Source organism: Corapipo altera, unplaced genomic scaffold, assembly GCF_003945725.1.
Source record: "Corapipo altera isolate COAL_440 unplaced genomic scaffold, ASM394572v1 70, whole genome shotgun sequence".
Classification (NCBI taxonomy): domain Eukaryota; kingdom Metazoa; phylum Chordata; class Aves; order Passeriformes; family Pipridae; genus Corapipo; species Corapipo altera.
In genome coordinates this window covers 4,782,054-4,800,336 of record NW_020884911.1, presented here as the reverse complement: position 1 = coordinate 4,800,336, position 18,283 = coordinate 4,782,054, and the positions used below count along the sequence as shown (strand labels likewise).

At 40.0% G+C, this 18,283-nt stretch overlaps 1 protein-coding gene across 7 annotated transcripts in view; it reads right to left on the bottom strand.

Moving 5' to 3' along the window:
• PLCB4 (phospholipase C beta 4) overlaps nt 1–18,283 on the bottom strand; it is a 188,133-nt gene that overhangs the window by 68,823 nt on the left and 101,027 nt on the right. For all 7 annotated transcript variants that reach the window (XM_027653842.1, XM_027653845.1, XM_027653844.1 and 4 more), the window contains 6 exons: nt 15,328–15,425; nt 13,381–13,461; nt 13,009–13,068; nt 11,636–11,779; nt 2,480–2,559; nt 1,869–1,922 (listed from right to left, as the gene is read on the bottom strand). In XM_027653842.1, the coding sequence (XP_027509643.1) occupies nt 1,869–1,922; nt 2,480–2,559; nt 11,636–11,779; nt 13,009–13,068; nt 13,381–13,461; nt 15,328–15,411 (503 nt within the window). In that variant the 5' untranslated portion in view covers nt 15,412–15,425. The remainder of the gene's footprint in view (nt 1–1,868; nt 1,923–2,479; nt 2,560–11,635; nt 11,780–13,008; nt 13,069–13,380; nt 13,462–15,327; nt 15,426–18,283) is intronic.

Genomic DNA, 18,283 nt, shown 5'->3' with positions numbered 1-18,283 from the left:
GGAAGCATCAGTGATTTAGAGCAGTGAAAGAGTTACTGAGAGGGAGGTTTGGGTAAACTTGGTGCCCCTTGCACAGCAGAGCCATTCAGCTCTCATTTCCCAGTGCTTCCCAGCTTGCCTTCCTCTTACACATCCCTCTCCTCACCCATCCAGCTCTCCTTCTGTTCCCTTTTTTATCTCTCCACGCTCCTTCTCCGCACTAAGTGTTTGTAGGATGAAGTGGGAAGCAGCGAATTCCCGCACATTCCAGGCTGCCCACTGCTGGGACACCTGGGTGTCTGTGTCCCACTTCACTGCTGGAGCAGGCCCATCTCCTGGCTTTCCCATGATTCACATTCTTTTCCTGCAGAGCAGACTGATTTTTCCTTCCTCCATTCACACTCCTCACTGACACCTCTCCCAGTCCTTCCAGTGGGCAGTACAGTGCTCCCTGGATGAGCCCCAAAACATTCCCACCTTCTACCCACACCAACATAATGCGTTCCTTGGAGCCTCCAGATTTAAAGGAGATTCAGCTTTATGGAAGAGCAGATCCCTTACAAAATTACAAGCAAACTACTTTTGCAATAAATTAAGCTGCTAGAGGCCGATTTATGTCGGCCTGGAAACGCTGCAAATTTGAATTTAAAGATTTAATACACTGGAACCAGTGGACTGGTCCATCTTCAGCACCAGGCAGATTTCTCTGCATACATAAATCAGGGTGCTGTAGCACAATGGAGGGAATTTATGCCTCACTAAATGTGATGTAAAATATTTAAAGGCTGAAACAGTTTCAGACAAGCTAGCAAACCATAAATTCATGCCAAGGAATAGAGCTCTGTGTTCAAACACAGAGCATAAAGCTCCAAAGTCTTGAAAATTAATTTGTCCCTGTAGCATTGTTCCCTCGTCGTTGCCCTCCAGTTGATATTCCTCGTGGGACACGTGCACAGAAGGGGCTTTTTGGCAGCTGAGTTTGGAAGATTAATACACTGAAGCAGCCCTAGCACCTTCAAGGTGTCACCTGAGTCATGAGGCTACAGAAACCTGGAAAGCACTTGGCAGGCCCATTGTCTTTCTGCAGATTCTGTGGATGCAAAATCCTTTTTTTCCTCCCTTGAAAAAAACCCTGTTGTGTGAGGCTTATCTGACAAAGGCCTCTTTTCTTGCTCCCTTCTGCGAGTTTCTACTTATGAGAAAACAGCATGCCCCAAAAATGTGGTTTTCATGTGCTACATAAAGAGAAAAGCAGCTCAGTGTATCAGCAAGAATTAATTTCCAGAGCAGGAGGGGGGAGAACTGCTGCCTGGCCAGAGAGGACTGAAAATCAGTAATCTGTAATAGTTAATAGAATGTACAGAAAGAAATACACTGTTCCAGCTTTGCTTTTACTCACAACAACTAACCCAACAGTTCATTTACCACGTGCAGAAAACCAAATATTATCTGGGGGGTTCCTATAAAAGCAGAATTATTTTTGGCAGTTATATATGTCTCTTTTACAAGGAACATTTTAAAATGTACCTTTTTGTCCTCTACTTAACTGACCTGAAAGCTTTTATGGTTCTTTTTAAAAGGATTTTATGAAATTTTACAACTGAAAAACCCATCCCAGAGTTTTAAGATGAAAAATCTGATGCTCTGAGTGATTTTGAATTACAGGAACTTTTCTCTTCGTTACAATGGACTACAAAAAACTTCGATTAGGTTGATAAGAAGAGCTGCCTCATTTACTGAGGAGGTCAGCTAAGAATGTCTAGTTCTGTACTTACTCTTACATATGCATTAGTAATAATTGATATTACATTGCACTATGAAGTCACAGAATTTTATTAACATTATACAATCAGTACCTGACAACAGCTGGAACTCCCAGCTGTGCTTACCTCCGAACTGGAATTTTCCCATTTGTGTTTGTTAGGAAGGCCAACTTCATCCAGCTGAAATTAAGAATGAAATACTTTTAAAATACTATTTATTAAAATTGGGATCTAGATACTTATGTTTAGCTTAAGATTATTGCCCTGTCTGTGAAATGAGTACAAAAAAATAATTGTTCCATAGAAAGAACATTTTTCTGTAACCTCTTAGTGCTTGAGGCAGAGCAGTTCATTAAATGTAAAGGCAAAAAGCAGCCCCCAGAAAAATCAGTACAGCAATTAAGACAAGTGTGAAGACAAGAAAGTCTCCTGGGGTTTCACTTGCATATGCATCAAGGAAAGAACAAACTAGACAATAATTAAAACATACAAAACAATAAATCAAATGAACAGTTATAAATTCTTTTATAATTTCTCCTGGGCAGGTGCCAGATATAGCCTTGAGACTTCTTTGGTCTCAATGAAAGACAAACTTCTAAGTAATTTAACACAATTTTCTTTATTACACTGTTTTGTGATTGTAAATGTTGAAGTATGAAAACCAATTTTTTTTTTCAATTCTAAGAAGGAAAATACAGAAAAATAAAGGAGAAGGGGAAGGAAAGAAAGTAACTTACTGTTTTTTGAGACATGTCATTGGACTGACATTGTTAGCTCTGAAGTTGTGGATGATGGATCCAAGCCCTTCTACCCATTGCTGAAAAACCAAATATAGAAACACCAAATTAGGAAAACGGGAGAGGAAAGAAGTATGAAAGCTTTTCCTGGGGGAAGGCTCTTTCTTGGAGCTATGGGTAATGTTAACAGCCTGAGTTGTGGAAGAAACCTGTCCACTTCACAGCCTATACCATGGAAAAGTCCAGCCACATTTCACCCATTACCATTTCATTCTTCCCCAAAGTGACTGTGCTTTCCATTCTCCCAAATACCACATGGAGCATCAGTGGTGCTCTTAAATCAGTTTATTGCCAGCCAAGGCAAGTGGTCCATTGATTGATTTATTAAGCCCTCTATTTATAGCCTGTATAAACATTTGCCTCCTTTTCAGTGGCAGGGGGCAATATTAGGTATTAATAAGCAACATGATGTAATATCTGATGAGATATTCAACTGGTCCAGCTTTAGAAAAGGAATGAAACAAACTAATAACAAGTCAGAGGCACAACAATTGCTCTGTGACACCAACATCATCTAACACTCTGTTGCATATTCAAGTCCTGCTTGCTTGCTTGCTTTCATCCTTAAAAAGCACAACATTCCCATTATCACTGGGATGGCTTTCAGCCAACAGCAGCATTACAGCACTCACTTATGTAATTCCATTTTTATGGATCTATTTTTCTACTATAGTCTGCACCTAGACTTTGCAGTAGTGTATAGAAGCAGCTTAAGGATTAGGACCTAACATGAACACTCATTGATTTCAGCAAGAATTCCTGGCAGGATAAAGCTACAGGAAGAGGAAAAAAATGACAGCACTACAAGCCAAGCTCGATCTCAATTATGCCATTGTAACACTAGGATTACTCAACAGATAATTTACACTGGTGGAACTGAGATGGGCTTTGGTCCACTGCTAAACATTAACCTTATGAATAAAGAAGCTTTTTGCTTCTGGCCAAATTCTGTGCATGCAGCTTGAACTGACTTGGGCAGGATCCAGAATTTGACACTTATAAATAGATGCAGATGAGTGTATTTTTCTTTTCATGAATGAGTGCTGTACATCTGCAATACAGATGGAAAAAATCATGATTTATATTGGAGGAATACTGATGTCTTTGGGAAATGGCACATTGTAAACTGCAGGCAGCAAATCCTTGTGGGCTAAACCAAGGTCTAAGGTGACACTTCAACAGACAAACACACTTAAACAGATCCTTGTACTCGTGACACACTAAATCTATTTTGTTTTAGGAAAAGTAGCCACTTGTTAAGACATTCATTGTTTAATTAATCTTTTTTAAATGATCTTTTAAATAAGTACTGCATAAAATATGCATTCTAATAGTGAATCTGAGAATCATTTGAAAATAGAAGTCTGACTTATGAGAAAAGCTAGTATTTGGGGTTCCTTAGGTGTGTTTTTGTGCTTGAAAACAACCCATCAGTAACAGTCTGCCCTCCCATCTCTATTTTTGCAACTGCATGAGTACGATGACTTAGTAATCAGAGGATGAGGGTACTGCCTAGGAACATAAAGACAGCAAGGTTCATGGGGCAAGATAATATTATTTATTAGAGCTGATATAACTAGAAACCACTGACAGATTTAGGAAACCCTTATCTTTTCCAACAAATGTTCTCTCACCTCAGATGATAAAGGAATAGAGCTGGTGATAATTTCAGGGTAAACGTCTGAACAAGTTTTATATAGATTTCAATTTCCTAGAACTGTCAAAATTCATCATTAACTACCTACATTTGGGGTTTTGTGGTTTGTTTGGGTTTGGGTTTTTTGTTTTGTTTTGGTTGTGGGGTTTTTTGTGTGTGTTTTTTTGTTGTTTTTTTTCTTTAAATCAGTAAAATGTAACATTCCTGCTGCATTAACACTGTCACACGTATACAAACATTTATCCTCGAGATTAGTCTGCAGTCCCTTCCAAACTCTTCCACCTTTCAGCACTGACCCATAACAGCACAACGGCATAGGCACTGCAAACAAAAAAACCCCTGCAAAATTAAATTACACAAAAATGCATGCTGTGAATAAACTTCAGTCTTTTTCTTTTTTCCTACCAAAAGCCACCACTGGTGCAGTACTGATGATATCACCATTTCAACCAGAAATAAACACCTACAGATCCATTCTGATTTGAAGGCAATGGATTACAACTACCCCAGACATAACAAAAACTAACATTTCAAAGTAAGGTTACCCTGCACTCAGCTCTGAAGTTACTTCTGTACATCAAGAGAAGCTGCCAAAAGGAACACTTCACAAGTAGAGAGAGAAATCAATACACTAACCACTTACCAGGTGGTATTTTTGCAGGAGTTGTCCCGATGATTCCCACTTTGGAGGCCTCCCTAATCTTTTTTCAGTGTTAATGCCCTTTCCTGATAGAGATGCCAAACCAGGAACTCCACTCCCTTACAGCAAAAGAGCACAAATCTACAGCCAAACACTGACAAGCCACAAAAGCATCACACCTCTGCTGGCACCAAGGGAGCCAACTAAGAGCCTCTGTCCACCTCTGAATCATCTTCACATCGGTGTGATGTCCCCTGGGCAAGACATGACAGTTCCACAGACACGTCTGCCCATCTGTTCCACCCCACACTGCTGCACCACAAGGAAGCATCTGGCTGCTTGCCCTTCATTTTGGGGCTAAAGCGGGTTCTGGAGCATTTCATCATTGCCCACGGTTATCAGCTGGCCCCAAATTAACCAGGAATACAGCAACAAACAAATTTAACAACAGATTCAAAACACACAGATCTTTTGTCCTTCTGAGCCAGACTAGTCTCCAAATAACAACTATCTTCATAATCACTTTCAAGGCACTGTGATCCAGTGCACTGATAGGCACAAAATTCAATGTCAAGCTGGCAATATATTGCTTTCCTGACAATATACCATTCCCAGATTTAATGTGCACTTGTCTGATGACCTTGCAGGAAGGATGAAAGAAGAGATCAGATTTCTCTCAGCTAACACACTATGAAGTATACAGCAGCAGCCTTCCTTATATGCTATGATAGCACTTCTTATTTTACAGATGAAGCTGAAAGATCTGTAAATTTATGTAAGTAACAAGGATAAAGATCCTCAGTTCTCTTCTTTCACGCTCAGCATTTTTAAATCACTATCTCTGCAAAGAAGGAAAATCCTGTAACAAGATGAAATTCTCAGGTAGATAGGAAACACTTCACTTGGGTCTTACAGGAAGTACAAAATGTTTTTGATAGAAATCAGGGTACATTGGATTCTTACTGATGCTAGTGCTGAGCATTTTCCAATTTTCAAAATATGGTTCAGTACCTTTCATTTGTCAGTGTAACTCCTGAGTGGCTCCCTATATACAAATATTATTCCAGACTCATAGAGGAATCTGGGCCCTGCTATCTAATCCTAGAAAAACAACAATCATGAAAAGAAACAAAACCAAACACAAGTACACCTTAAGTTCAGACCCTCAGGCTGACACAAGAGGCCAAAATCTACGCTGCAGGTTGGAATAAGCAGCCTGTGTTGTTTTTCTCTAACAAGATCAAACACTGTCAAGCATCTCTAGAAGGAGAAAGTACATGAAAAATTGACTGAAGAAGCACTCTCTCAGCTTTTGTTGTAGCACTCAAATGCTTCTGAGGCACTTAGTGACCCTGCATTACCTGAGGTTCATCGATGAAACACGGGCAGCAGTGGCAGGGTGCATGAGTAAGTTTGACCTTTCAACCCTCTTTTAGCCATCAACCTTTCATTTGGGGGGGGTAAAAAGAACAAAATGTATGAAAGGTTAAAAATCACCATAACCTACAGCTCATGAAATTCTAGACAAGGTCATGTATGGATTATTTAGTGATGAGGTCGGTATCATCCAGGCCTCTGGAGGTTTTACCTTCACTTTTTCAGTGCAGACTCTCCAGGGTTATTTCACACATCAGGAAAGCCAGGGAGGCAAGAAGGCATTGCCCTCTGATTTTGGTATTCAGTGCCTATGACTGGCTGCCAGAGACAAGGGTTTGACAGCTGGAGGGTTCAGGCAACCCAGGGTGAATAGATCCCTGTTTCCCACCTCTTCCCAAGCCAGCTGGGGGCTGGCAGGACTCCCTGGCACTCGCCTTCATCCAGCGGCGCCATGACCAGCAGATGTCCCTCTTCCCTCAATGCAGATGTCTCAGGACTCATTTCTGTTCCATGAAAATTCCCTTTCCTCTCATGCCAGTCGGTGACAGCGCCAAACCTATTCCCTACCTGACCAACTGCAGCGCAGACCTGAAGGATGTCGCTGTGAAAATTCTGGCACAGAGATGAAAGGAGTTCTTCTGACTTTCAAGTATTCCATCAGGAAAGGTGAGGCTTGCACGCTCTGTACTGGGAGTTGCCTGATGTGTCCAGACTGCTATCACACTTCAACAAAGCTTTCCACCCTGGAACTGCTTTCCCAGCACTGGAGGGGTCTGCTCTGAAAGCGGCTGGAAGAATCACTTTGGCTGCTTTTGTATGCAAACTAAGAAAAACATAGTGGAGCTTTACACAGTGAAATCCACCTCCTGGCTACAGAAAACCAGGGTTAAAGTTTTCAATTTACTGATAATTCCGCAGTGGCATAGCCAAGAAAAAAAACCAAAAGGCAGAAAAGCACATGGAAATCACTGACACTGAAATGCTGGATGGAATATGAAGATCTCTGTAGAGAATGAGGAATTGTACTTGGCACAGGGCTACCTGAGTAGGTAAGCTGTGGTCATATAGTCAAGACAGTCATGAATTAGAAAACTGTTTATCACATAGGCTTTCAGACATAAGTCATATATACTAACACAGAGGGACACAGAGAACAGCAGTAGGTTTCTGGAGTCTGCTCAAGCAGGCTTTGCAGGTTTCTTGGAAAGTTTTGCTTCAAGACATCAAAACAAACCAAAGCTATGGGAAAACAGAACTTTTCTGTAATGTATTTGTGGCATATTCCCATAGGAATCTTCTGCTATCTCCTATCTGCCCTCTTAACGATATGATTTGGGCAAATATTTAATAGTTTGTTTCGTGGGGAAAAAAAATCAGGGTCAATCAGGCCAGGCTGGATGGGGCTCTGAGCAACCTGCTCTAGTGGAAGGTTCCCTGCCCATGGCAGGGGTTGGAACTGGGTGGTGTTTAAGGTCCCTTCCAACCCAAACCATTCTATGATTCTATGAAACACAATTTTTCTGTAACTCAAGAAGAGCTAGATAGAAACACCCACAAAACCGATGAGCCTGAAGTGCTTCATCTCACCAAAACCATAACGGTCCACTCAACCATTTTAAACAAATTGAAAAGAAAATGAAAATTAAAAATATCATTCCCACTGCAAAGCTGAGAAGTTTAAGAATGTCAAAATGAAATGTTTTCAGCTGCAGTCGTCTTCCATGCCATAAATATTATGAGCTGCATGATAAAGCCTGCATTTACCTTTATGTTGTTTACCAGCATGTAATACAGCATTTCTGCACGTGCTGTTTGTTCATCCTGGTGCCTCACAGGTTAAGCCATCAGTGTGTGACTCACTGCCTCAGTAACACACCTGAAGAAAATACCTATTTTCTATCAAATCTAATCAAAACTAAAACTAGTCTGTTTTACACCTACGGCTGCTCCCATCCCGACCCACTGCCAGAGGAATTGTGCCAGAGGAATCAGCACTTCCCAGAGCCAGATTATTTTAAACACTATTGTAAGCTTTGCCCCTGAATATGTGACAGGAGCCTAACATTATGGCTCTTTGAATTAGGACTGTTCACATGAAGCCCTCTGCCAGCAGGGCAGGGGGAACAACACTTTCTGGCAGAAGGGCAAAACCCATCAGCTGGAGAGATGGTTCTTTCCAACAGCACAGCTGGACCTGGGAAAGAAAAACTGTCAGGACAAATTTACCCCTGATATTCATAAATATTACATAATGTTAAAAAGCCTGACTTAGGTTAATCTATTAAGTTAAACTGCTTAATGCATTGCCAAAGTGGATGAGCAAAGAAGACAAGAGATCCATATTCTGGATCGCTGAAGTACAAGAGCTTTACTGGACTTGTGCCATTTTTGGATAGGCAGCCTACATGCCATGGGCTAAACCTCACATCAGCACTACATCACTTCTGCACTAAGGAAATGCACCCCTAAATACCCACAGGCCTTTTCAAATGTCCTGGACTGAGGAAAACAGATCATCCGATTACTGGGTCACAGCAAATCCATCTGGGAAGTAAAAAAGAAAAATACACACATAGGCTCACACCTCTCATATGTGTGTGTGTGTTTTAATTTTAGCTCAGGGTAATTTATACAACCTGATTTAATCAGGATTCCAAACATCAGGTTTTAAATTCCACCTTTTACAGTCACTCTCTGCTGCCACAGTGGAGCTGCTTTAGGAGTGGACCACGACAGCTGCTTGCAATCAGAGACAGAGTACACCCTATTTTGTGGCTGTTTTAAGAGTGGAAATGAAAACCAATTTCTCAGCTGAAAACACCAATAAAATTTAAGTAGATAGAGTGTAAATACCAGAGTTGGAGCTTGGAGACAAGTGGAGGGATAATAAACACGCTCTTGTTGTTGGAACAGCTGTACTTGGAGCTCAGCGATGCCTTGGCCAGACCTGCTGAGCACACTGGCACAAGGGGCAGAGGAATGTGGGGCTGCCCCACTGCAGAGGTGATGACAGAAGACAACTGCCAGCCCGTGATGGGGAGGGTTCAGCACTGCCCACAGCAGGCAGCAGCTCTGTGTGTGCCCACCTGCCACCGCTGGGGCACCCCAAGGGACTGCCCACACTCTGCTGCCCCATCCTATGGGACCTGGCAGAACCTGTCTCCCAACGGCACCATTCCTTGCATGGAGAGCCTGAAGAAGCCAGGAACTTGAATTAATTTTCTTCTTTGTCATGGTTTCTCAGTTCCATTATAATCCAGCCTTCAGGGAGGAACAATTACTTCTTTTCCAATTGTAAATTACTATCTACAGAAGCAGAATTCCCTTTTGTCCTCTTTCTAGGCAGAAATGTTCTGAGCTTTTGTGTTGGGATTTGTCACTCAATTCCCTTGTTTTAAAGCATCCCAATCAGGTACTGACCAATCCAGGCCTTGGTTTATCTGAGGAAGGGACAGAAGATCTGCAGCAAGTAATGTTCACCCTCCTCATGGCAACAGGGCAGGCACAACAGAAACCAGGTTCACCCCTTACACGTATTTGGGTTGTTAAACCTACAATCACTGCCCCTTTTTCTCCAAAATCTTGCCTCTGTTATTTCAAAAGAGGGGCTTACACTTGAACATGGATTAAATCAAGGCCTATTTTAAACTGCTGCATAAAAGCTGCATAGCTATTTAACACCATGCAAAGGCTTATTTCTCCAAGAAGAGATTTACTGTGTAGCAGAAGAAAGATGTTTTCTCACGAACAAAACAGGAAGAATTAAGTAGGAACAGCTCTATGTGCAGATAACTCCTAGAAAATTTTATTTTACCACAGAACTGCAGTAGCAAATTGATGTACTTACCATGTATGAAAAGCCAATACAGTACAGACCAAATTACTCAGGTAAGGTAACTTAGAAAGCCCTACATTGATTTTTTTGGCTTGATGTGCTTTATCCTCTCCCTCGTGCCTCAAACATACCATATCAGATCAGGTGGATCATCATTGCTGACAGTTCTGGATATATATTTTGGTGGGAAGGCTCCCAAATGCAGGACTCTCACATATATGGGCCTCTCAGAGCCTCCCCACAGGCGGACTGCAGCATTACACACCATTTTTGGTAGGCAAATTGGCTCTTAATGAAGCAATAGATCTTTTCGGCAGGGTAATTAGCCGAATCTCTTGTGACAGTCTGTGTAACTGGCCAACATCCTCACAAACCAATTAGTCTAATACAGCCTATTGAGATCTAAGGTGGCTGAGAAACTTAACTGCAACTTTCTGTTTTCAGATTAAATCAGAGACACTGTTGGGTTAAGTATAAAACTGAATGCTGCCAACATATCCTTTTCTTTGCCTCTCCAATGTTTTCAAAACATAACTGTGGCACGTTATTTCCCTGAAAGCCTGCTGAAAATACACACAATAAAATCAATTTAGTGTACCCATGGAAGTTATACAAGTATTTCTCCTATCATGGAGTTCACTCAGTATTGCCAGTGTTTCCAAAGGTATGGATCCAAAGCAATGAAGGATCAAGCAGGTCTGCCAAGGGATTTAGTGATGCTGCATTCAGAAGAAAGTTTTAAAGCAGGTGTGTGTCACTGATCACTGTTCAATATTTATATCTCACAGGCAAAACTGATTGTAATCCTAAGTTGAATACATACAATCAGAAAGGAAAATCAAAGAATGTGTATTTTTAAAATCCCTTGAATGTCTGAATCTAAGGTACTATCAGCACTCTGGAACAGGTTTCTCAGAGCAGTTTACAGCTGACAGCTCGAGTACCAGGACAGGTGGAGCCCCAGAACTTGCACTGTGAACTGCAATCTAAAGCTCTCAGGAAAGATGACGTGTAAAAAAGTGCCATTGTTTCCTTAGGACTGTTCCATGCCAAGGGGAAACAGAAAAGAACCTGGGTACTCTGGGATCCCCTTAACTGCAGAGAATTTTCTTTCCTGCTTTTGTCCTTCCAAATAATATGAACCCCACAATACAATCAGGTTATCGCTGAACAGAATTTTGGAGGGCTGAACTCCACCCACCAGGCAAATGGAAGTCACTGCACTTCCCTTCAGCATCCCTGTGACAGAGGGATAATTGTCACATAGTGTGCTGGACAGGCCCCACGGTGATACTCAACAGCTGAAGGAATGATCTGTCTTATATTTGCTGGTCTCACTATCTAATTTTGATAAATTGCCGTGCACAGAGAGGCTGATAAACCCACTATTTCCTTTCACCATGGCACACAGACATGTCACAGAGTGCTCCAAATGGATGTTTGCTGTCCTTCTGAAGAGTGAGGCAGCAGACAATAAGCCAGGTATTTCAGTCAGCCAAGCAGGCAGACTTAGGAAAAACAATTGAGCACTGGTGATGAGCTCTTCTTTTATTTTTAACTCCCCCCCACTGTTTAATTGTGAAATACCTTGGCTACTTCTGTGTTTTCTGCTACCATGTAAGTGAAGCTGATGTTCACCAGGTCTATGCCACTGCAAACACACACTATCCGTCCTTCCAACTCGTTTTCTGACTTTCCAACGGCCTCAAGTGCAGTCAGTATTTTGGGATCCTGTGAAACAGAACAAATAGCTTGTTACAGCTGCCACATTTCTGTTACACAGTGCACTATGGCAAAGATGCATTTTCATCTCCATATATATTTACACCCTTAAACCTTTGCCAATCATAACAAATGAGTGCTTTCACTTCGAAATACTGTGTGTAAACCTGAAAAACGGTCTGTTTTAACAGTTAAGAAAACGATTGTGAGAACTCCTATTTTCATCATGAAAAAGAAAAATTGATCACTCCAAGGACCAGAAACAGAGGAGCAGTATTAATCTCTTAAGTTAATTATTCCAATCTAGTTAAGTCCATAGTTCCTGAGAGTTATGATCTCTGTGACTTCTTGGTTGTTTCTTAGCGACATGTCATACAAGCTGGTGTCTGCTGCAAGTAAAGGACTAGAGATTTAATGGGTTTATTTTTTTAAAGAGTAAATTCCTTAGGTAAAGACAGAGCTGAAGTCTGAAGCATATTGGTATGGCTGTCAGCTCATGGGTTGCCTGCAACACCCCTTCTCATGCCCCTCCTCTACGGGGGAGGGATCTTATTCTGTGCATTCCCAAGAGAATTACTGATATAGTTATCTACAATTACCACAAAACCACTTAACACGTGGAAGTGGAAATGTAGAGTCCCAACAAATGTTCTAAACTAAAGGCCTGGAGGAGGGAGGGCCACGATTCACTGCAGAAAATCCTAAGTACTCCTTTTGAAGAATACCACTGAGGATATTCCCAAAGTTTTGGGTTCCTCCAGAATTCCTAGCAAGTACTTCTGTTGATACTCTTCAAAAAGGCAGATTGTGACCAGCTGCCCTCTCTGACCATTTAACTGCATAAAGAGGGATGCAAACAAAACTTCCTGTGTTTTATGCCAACGGTGCAAGAAGATAAAACAAATTTTAAACAGATAGGAACAAAATTTGGAAAGATCTGTAAAACAAGTACCACAATACACTGTTACAAAGTAATTAAAAATTCCTGACATGTGCTCCTAATGTCTGTTGTTCAGCTTTCCCTTCATTCTGAACCCTGTACTACTTCAGAAAGGCCAGACAGCTGAACCTGCCCGCTGCAAGCGCAGCAAATTAATTCAAAACTTAACATTTTAGATCACGGTTACAAAATAAAAAACTGTGTTGCTGGTATTATTTGAAGAAATTAATGTCATCCTGTATTTCACCTTCAGTTTAAATATCTGTTGTTTAAATGAAGAGTATAAACCACAGAGTACCTTTGGTACAGCTCCAAAACGAACACTGTTGATCAGGGAGCATTCCAATACCTGTCCTTCCTGAAATGATAAAAATAGGTGCAAGTTCAAAGGTCTGTTGAGACACGGCCCCACTAGGAATTGCAGCAAAAATAAACAGTGAATCTCACTTGTTAACACTGTTAACAAATATAAACAGTATATTTCCCTTCAATATCTGTTATTTCCCTCTTAAATACTTCATTTCTGTCAATTCTAAAAAAAAAAAAAAATAGGATGAAGGCTAGTTTTGTAAATAAACTAACACGGTATTTTAGATGTTTCAAAACTAGCCAGAATATAAATCAAATGCAATAATATCTAATATAGATTCCTGATATAATTGTAATATACCTTTCCTTCACTTTTCCAGCTCAGAAAAAAACCGAATTCATCCACTTGGAAGAGACAGTTGCTTTCAAAGACAAAAGATTCCTAGAGAAAAGAAAACACAGACCATTATTTCAGACAGTTTGACAAATATCATAAATTTATTTATTGTTGAAAAATAAATTACATTTCTTCCCAAATACCTTCCTGCAGAATTTGCTATTCCCAAACTAACAAAAGTGAGGGAGGTAAGCTTTAAAAAAAAAAAAAAAAGATAATTTTTAATGATTTTTCTTCTTGCTGATGCTTGAGACAATTGGATGCACTTAATTAGTATTTTCCTACTTCGTTGCAACTATGAAGATGTTTTATTTAATAAAAGCAGTGATTCTTACCCAATAAAAAACCTTAATGAATTGGAATTTTAAAAAATTATTGAAAATTAAATGCTTCAAACCACGTAAAGGTGAAAATATACATAATTTGCCAATACTACCTTCAGGGTCAAATGACCACATTTCATTTTAACATTCAGAATTTGGGAAGCACTTTTCTGTTAGACTGTGGCAGTGTTAATGCTGTGAGCAATTTGTGGCCAGAGTATGAGACAAGCAGAGTTTGGAGAATATTGATTTGCAGAAGAAATCAGGAAAGAATGGCATTCCAAAGACACTGGGCAAGGCAAAAAATCAGATTAGCTGAATTAAAGAAGAAATTTCCTCCACACACCTCCAGCCTCAATTAGTGCATCATAAATTAAGCTCAAATGCAGGAAAGGAGCGTGCAGAATCAATCACTTCTCAAAGGACAGAAAGATCCAGAACTTCCTGACTTCCTTAATTGAAAACTGACAGCCATGTGTGCAGAAGAGTCCTCTGCAAGGAAGCAATCCAGGCTCCCAACTGGGATATTTTTGATATCACACCAAAATTTGAGCGCTAAAATCTCTCTTCTGTCTCATGACAAAGGTGCCAAAGAAGAAACGTGGGCCACACCCCCTCACGTAGGTCCTCACAGGCTGTGCCTTGAGCAATTATTTGCTGAAGAAAAATAAAGCTTTTCTGAACCTCCTTTCTAAGGAATTCCATGTCCATTCCATTCCATTTTTTGTTTATCTAGCAACAAAACTGAAAATACAGGGTAAACCAGCTATCCCTATCTTGGCAGGCCTCGTGATAAAAAATACCTTTTACTTACATTTCAAAAGATAAGAAGCAAATACTAATATCCCTGAAGGCACTTACAGAGATACCTTCAACTTAGAGAGATTTCCTGTCCAAACAAGATTAAAAATAGACCCTGATAAAATTGTTCTTATCACCATATCAATGCTGGGTATAAGGTAAACTCCTCAGCACTTTATTTCAGCTGTGTAAAATGCCCTCTTTTGCATTCCTTTAATAAATTTGGATTAAAGCACAGCTGAAAGTGGGATCATAGTAATCATATTTCAGATAGAGTGCAGATTGATTTTCTGAAATAGATAAAACCCCTCCAGATCTCAAATGGTGCATTTGGATCAGAATATAAATGTTCTGTGTTCTCTCATTTTCCCTTGTGATATGCAGGTCCTCAGTTTATATATTAAAAAAAAGCAATACATTCTCCCTCACTCCATATGATAGCTGTGCAAAAAATGGGAGACTCACTTTGTTCAATAATGTGCTTTATGAATCTGCAAAGATGAGTTTTATGCATGTTACAGATATTTTGATCCAATTCTCCCCTTCTCTTCCTCAGGGGCTTATTTCAAATCAGAGGGATTAAATATATTTTAAAGCCGTTTCTTTTAAAAGCAAAAAACTCTACAGCAATAAAGTGTGTTGGTATTGCCTCCCCACAGACATTTCTGGAGGTATTACCAGATAAAATGAAAGTTTCTTTGTGTACAATGAAAGCAAACCATGAAATATTCTATCACATCTGCATATTTAAAAGAGAATAGCAAATGAAAGGCAACTGGCCTCTTACCTCTTCATATCTATCAAACACAGCTCCATCTTGCATAAAAGAGGGAACTGGCTTCTGCCAGTTAAATTCATAAGGTTTTGCCATGATAGAAGAAAAACCTGAAATGGAATGAAAAAGCAGAGTTCAATTATGTCCTTTAAGGGGAGCATTTCAAAGTCCAAGTAGGAAAAAAGTGAGTTCTAGCTTTTCCTTTCACACAGAAGTATTAATAAGTCGCAGTGCGTTTCCCAATCAAGAGTTTTCCCCATAAGAGTATTTTTGTTTCATATCTTCAAAATGAAAAATACTTGTAAAACGTGTGTCTGAATTTAATTATTTGAAAAACACTTGCACTCTAACTTCTAGACTGTAATGAAGCTGGGATTAACAAAGCTCTAGGTAACACAGAATACCACAAGCTGTAATATAGACAAAGTGCTTCGTTTTTTACAGGAATACATCAGATGCTACACAAACAGCTTGTGTTTTTTCTTAACATCCTAAATTGTATGCTACACAGGCAAAACATGTTTCTTCTGTGTTCTGTATTTCAAAAATCCATTTATATTAAATAAAGTCCTGGGTATTTTCAGTGGTATTTTATACATAACTAAAGATATGGATAATATATAGGTCAAAATTCACAGAGGAAAAAAACTGTTTAGACATACATAATAAAGTTAGCTAGTTACATTTTGCACCTGTGCAAGTTTAGGAATGTGAACAAAATTGTTAATTTGAAATACAACAGAGAAATCATAACATATGGACCTTGCAATAAAGACCAGCAAATTATCCAGTATCCTTTTCAACACCTTGGTGCCTCCTAGGTTATGTTGCTTTACACCAGAAAATGCCCCAACTTTGTCCTCCGAAACACCGAAGTTCAATTTATATGAAGAGTACCTGCATTGTTCCTGCTTACTAATGCCATCCAGGACAGACATATTTTGGTTATTCTTTTATACACTTGACCAGAAAGTCTTGCACGAGGAGGGAATAAATACCCTTGGCAGCAGCAAGATAAGGCTGACTCGCGGCTGTCAGGAAATCGTTCCGTGAGACGGAACATTGGGAGTGACCACAGCACAGAGTCACAACCACTGACCCCACACGCTGCGGCCTTACCCTGTTCTCATCTGCCTGGCCCAGCCCTCCCCTGACAACTGATAATGTTCATCTACTCCTGCCTGTCTCCAGAGGCACAGCGCAGGGTTATGTGTCACCAGCACAGCTCCTGCTCCGCTGCAACGCAGGCACTCTGCCCACGCAAGGATATCCAAGCGAGAAGGATAAAAAGCATCCCTAAAACTCGAGGGAGAGCAGGACACTCTGTGCAATCTCTGCTATGCAAACCAACTCTGTAGCTTTTGGGTTGCCAAAACTCTGAACAGCACATTAAATTAAAATATTACTGATTAGGTAACAACGCTTCCGAAACGTTCTTAGACAGAAATGTCTACCTGGACTGAACTTTAAATCCAGAACAGATGCAAGTGCTTAAAAAAGCTTAAGAATTTTGTAGCATCCTCCCCTTCTCTGTCTTGGTCTCATTCACATAAAGAATGTTCTAACAAGAAAAAGAACATTGGTCTTAAGAACAGTTATTTTGATAATTTCCTACTGGAAAAATAACCTTACTACTTCAAAAATGCAAAGCACATTTTCATGCTGCCCATCTCTATTTCCTGCCCTTTTTTGGTCATTGACACAGGAGTATAAAAATACATATATCATGTTTCCAAAGCCTCAGGAATAAGATAAATGAATTTGTTCTCCATAACAATCAAAAATACAATTTGAAATTTATATATATGTCACCATTAAGTGTTCACTTTCATTGAAAACAGGATGAACACTCCAAATAATGTATCTGTACTCTTGATTTTAAAAAAAAGAGGCTAAATAATATTTAAGACTATTCATTTGTACTTTTTTTTTCCCCTAATAAAGAGTTGCTTTGGACAAAACAGAGAACAAGAAACCAGGGCTGAGAAGTGATCAGCTACACTCAGTATTTATTAAAAGCCCCCTCTTCTTTTTGCCAGTCCTGTAAATGAGTCATAATATCTTCCTCATGAGCACCATGAGATGTTTTGAGATCCTTTCAAATGACTGAATTTTTATTAGTTTTTTGTAAATACACTTACAATTCTCACGTCTCTTCCAGTTTAGAACAGCATGGAGCTGCTTTTCCCTCATTTCATGAAGGAAGCTGGATAATAAGACAGCCACCCCATTGCAGTAGCACGATGGCATCATGTTCTGTACAGCTCACAGACTTCACACAGTAGCTCAGTGTAATCACAACAACTTGGAAACTTAGTGCTTGTTCTTGGAGCAAAGTTGCAACTAGAGAAACACATTTTCAGGAAGGTGTTTTCTGACTTTACAGGTTTCGTTACGGGCAAAGTTGAAAGCAGAACCAACAGAACCCCATACCACACAACAAATCCTCAAAGGTCTTGGAAAGATATCCTTCAAAGGAAGCTGCACGTATCTATGACTGAAATGATAAACACTACATTTTTATGGCTTGTTGACCATTCCCTTATGTTTAAATGTCTTTTATTATCAGAATGTTCCCACGAAGAAAAGTAACTTCAAATACAACAGGTAGTTCATGCAGCAAGAAATGCTGCCAGCACATGAAGCCCTTCTGGGGAAAGCCAACACATTCTGTGCTAAAACATAAGAAATGTGATGGCACTTTTAAGACTGTGAAGAACACACTTCCACAGTCCCTAGGCCATACACATGGCCCCTACCCTTTTTTACTGACACTGAACCCCACGAAGATCCAGATTTAAAACCTACAAGCTTTGAACTCCTGTATAAGACACGTCCTAACACCCCATCCAGCATCCGGCACTCCGAAACCTGGATGTAAAGAGTGCTTGAGCAGACACCTGTCTCTCAGAAAGACTAACTACCTTAACACCACACACATGTACTTCATTAGGAAAACTAATTACCT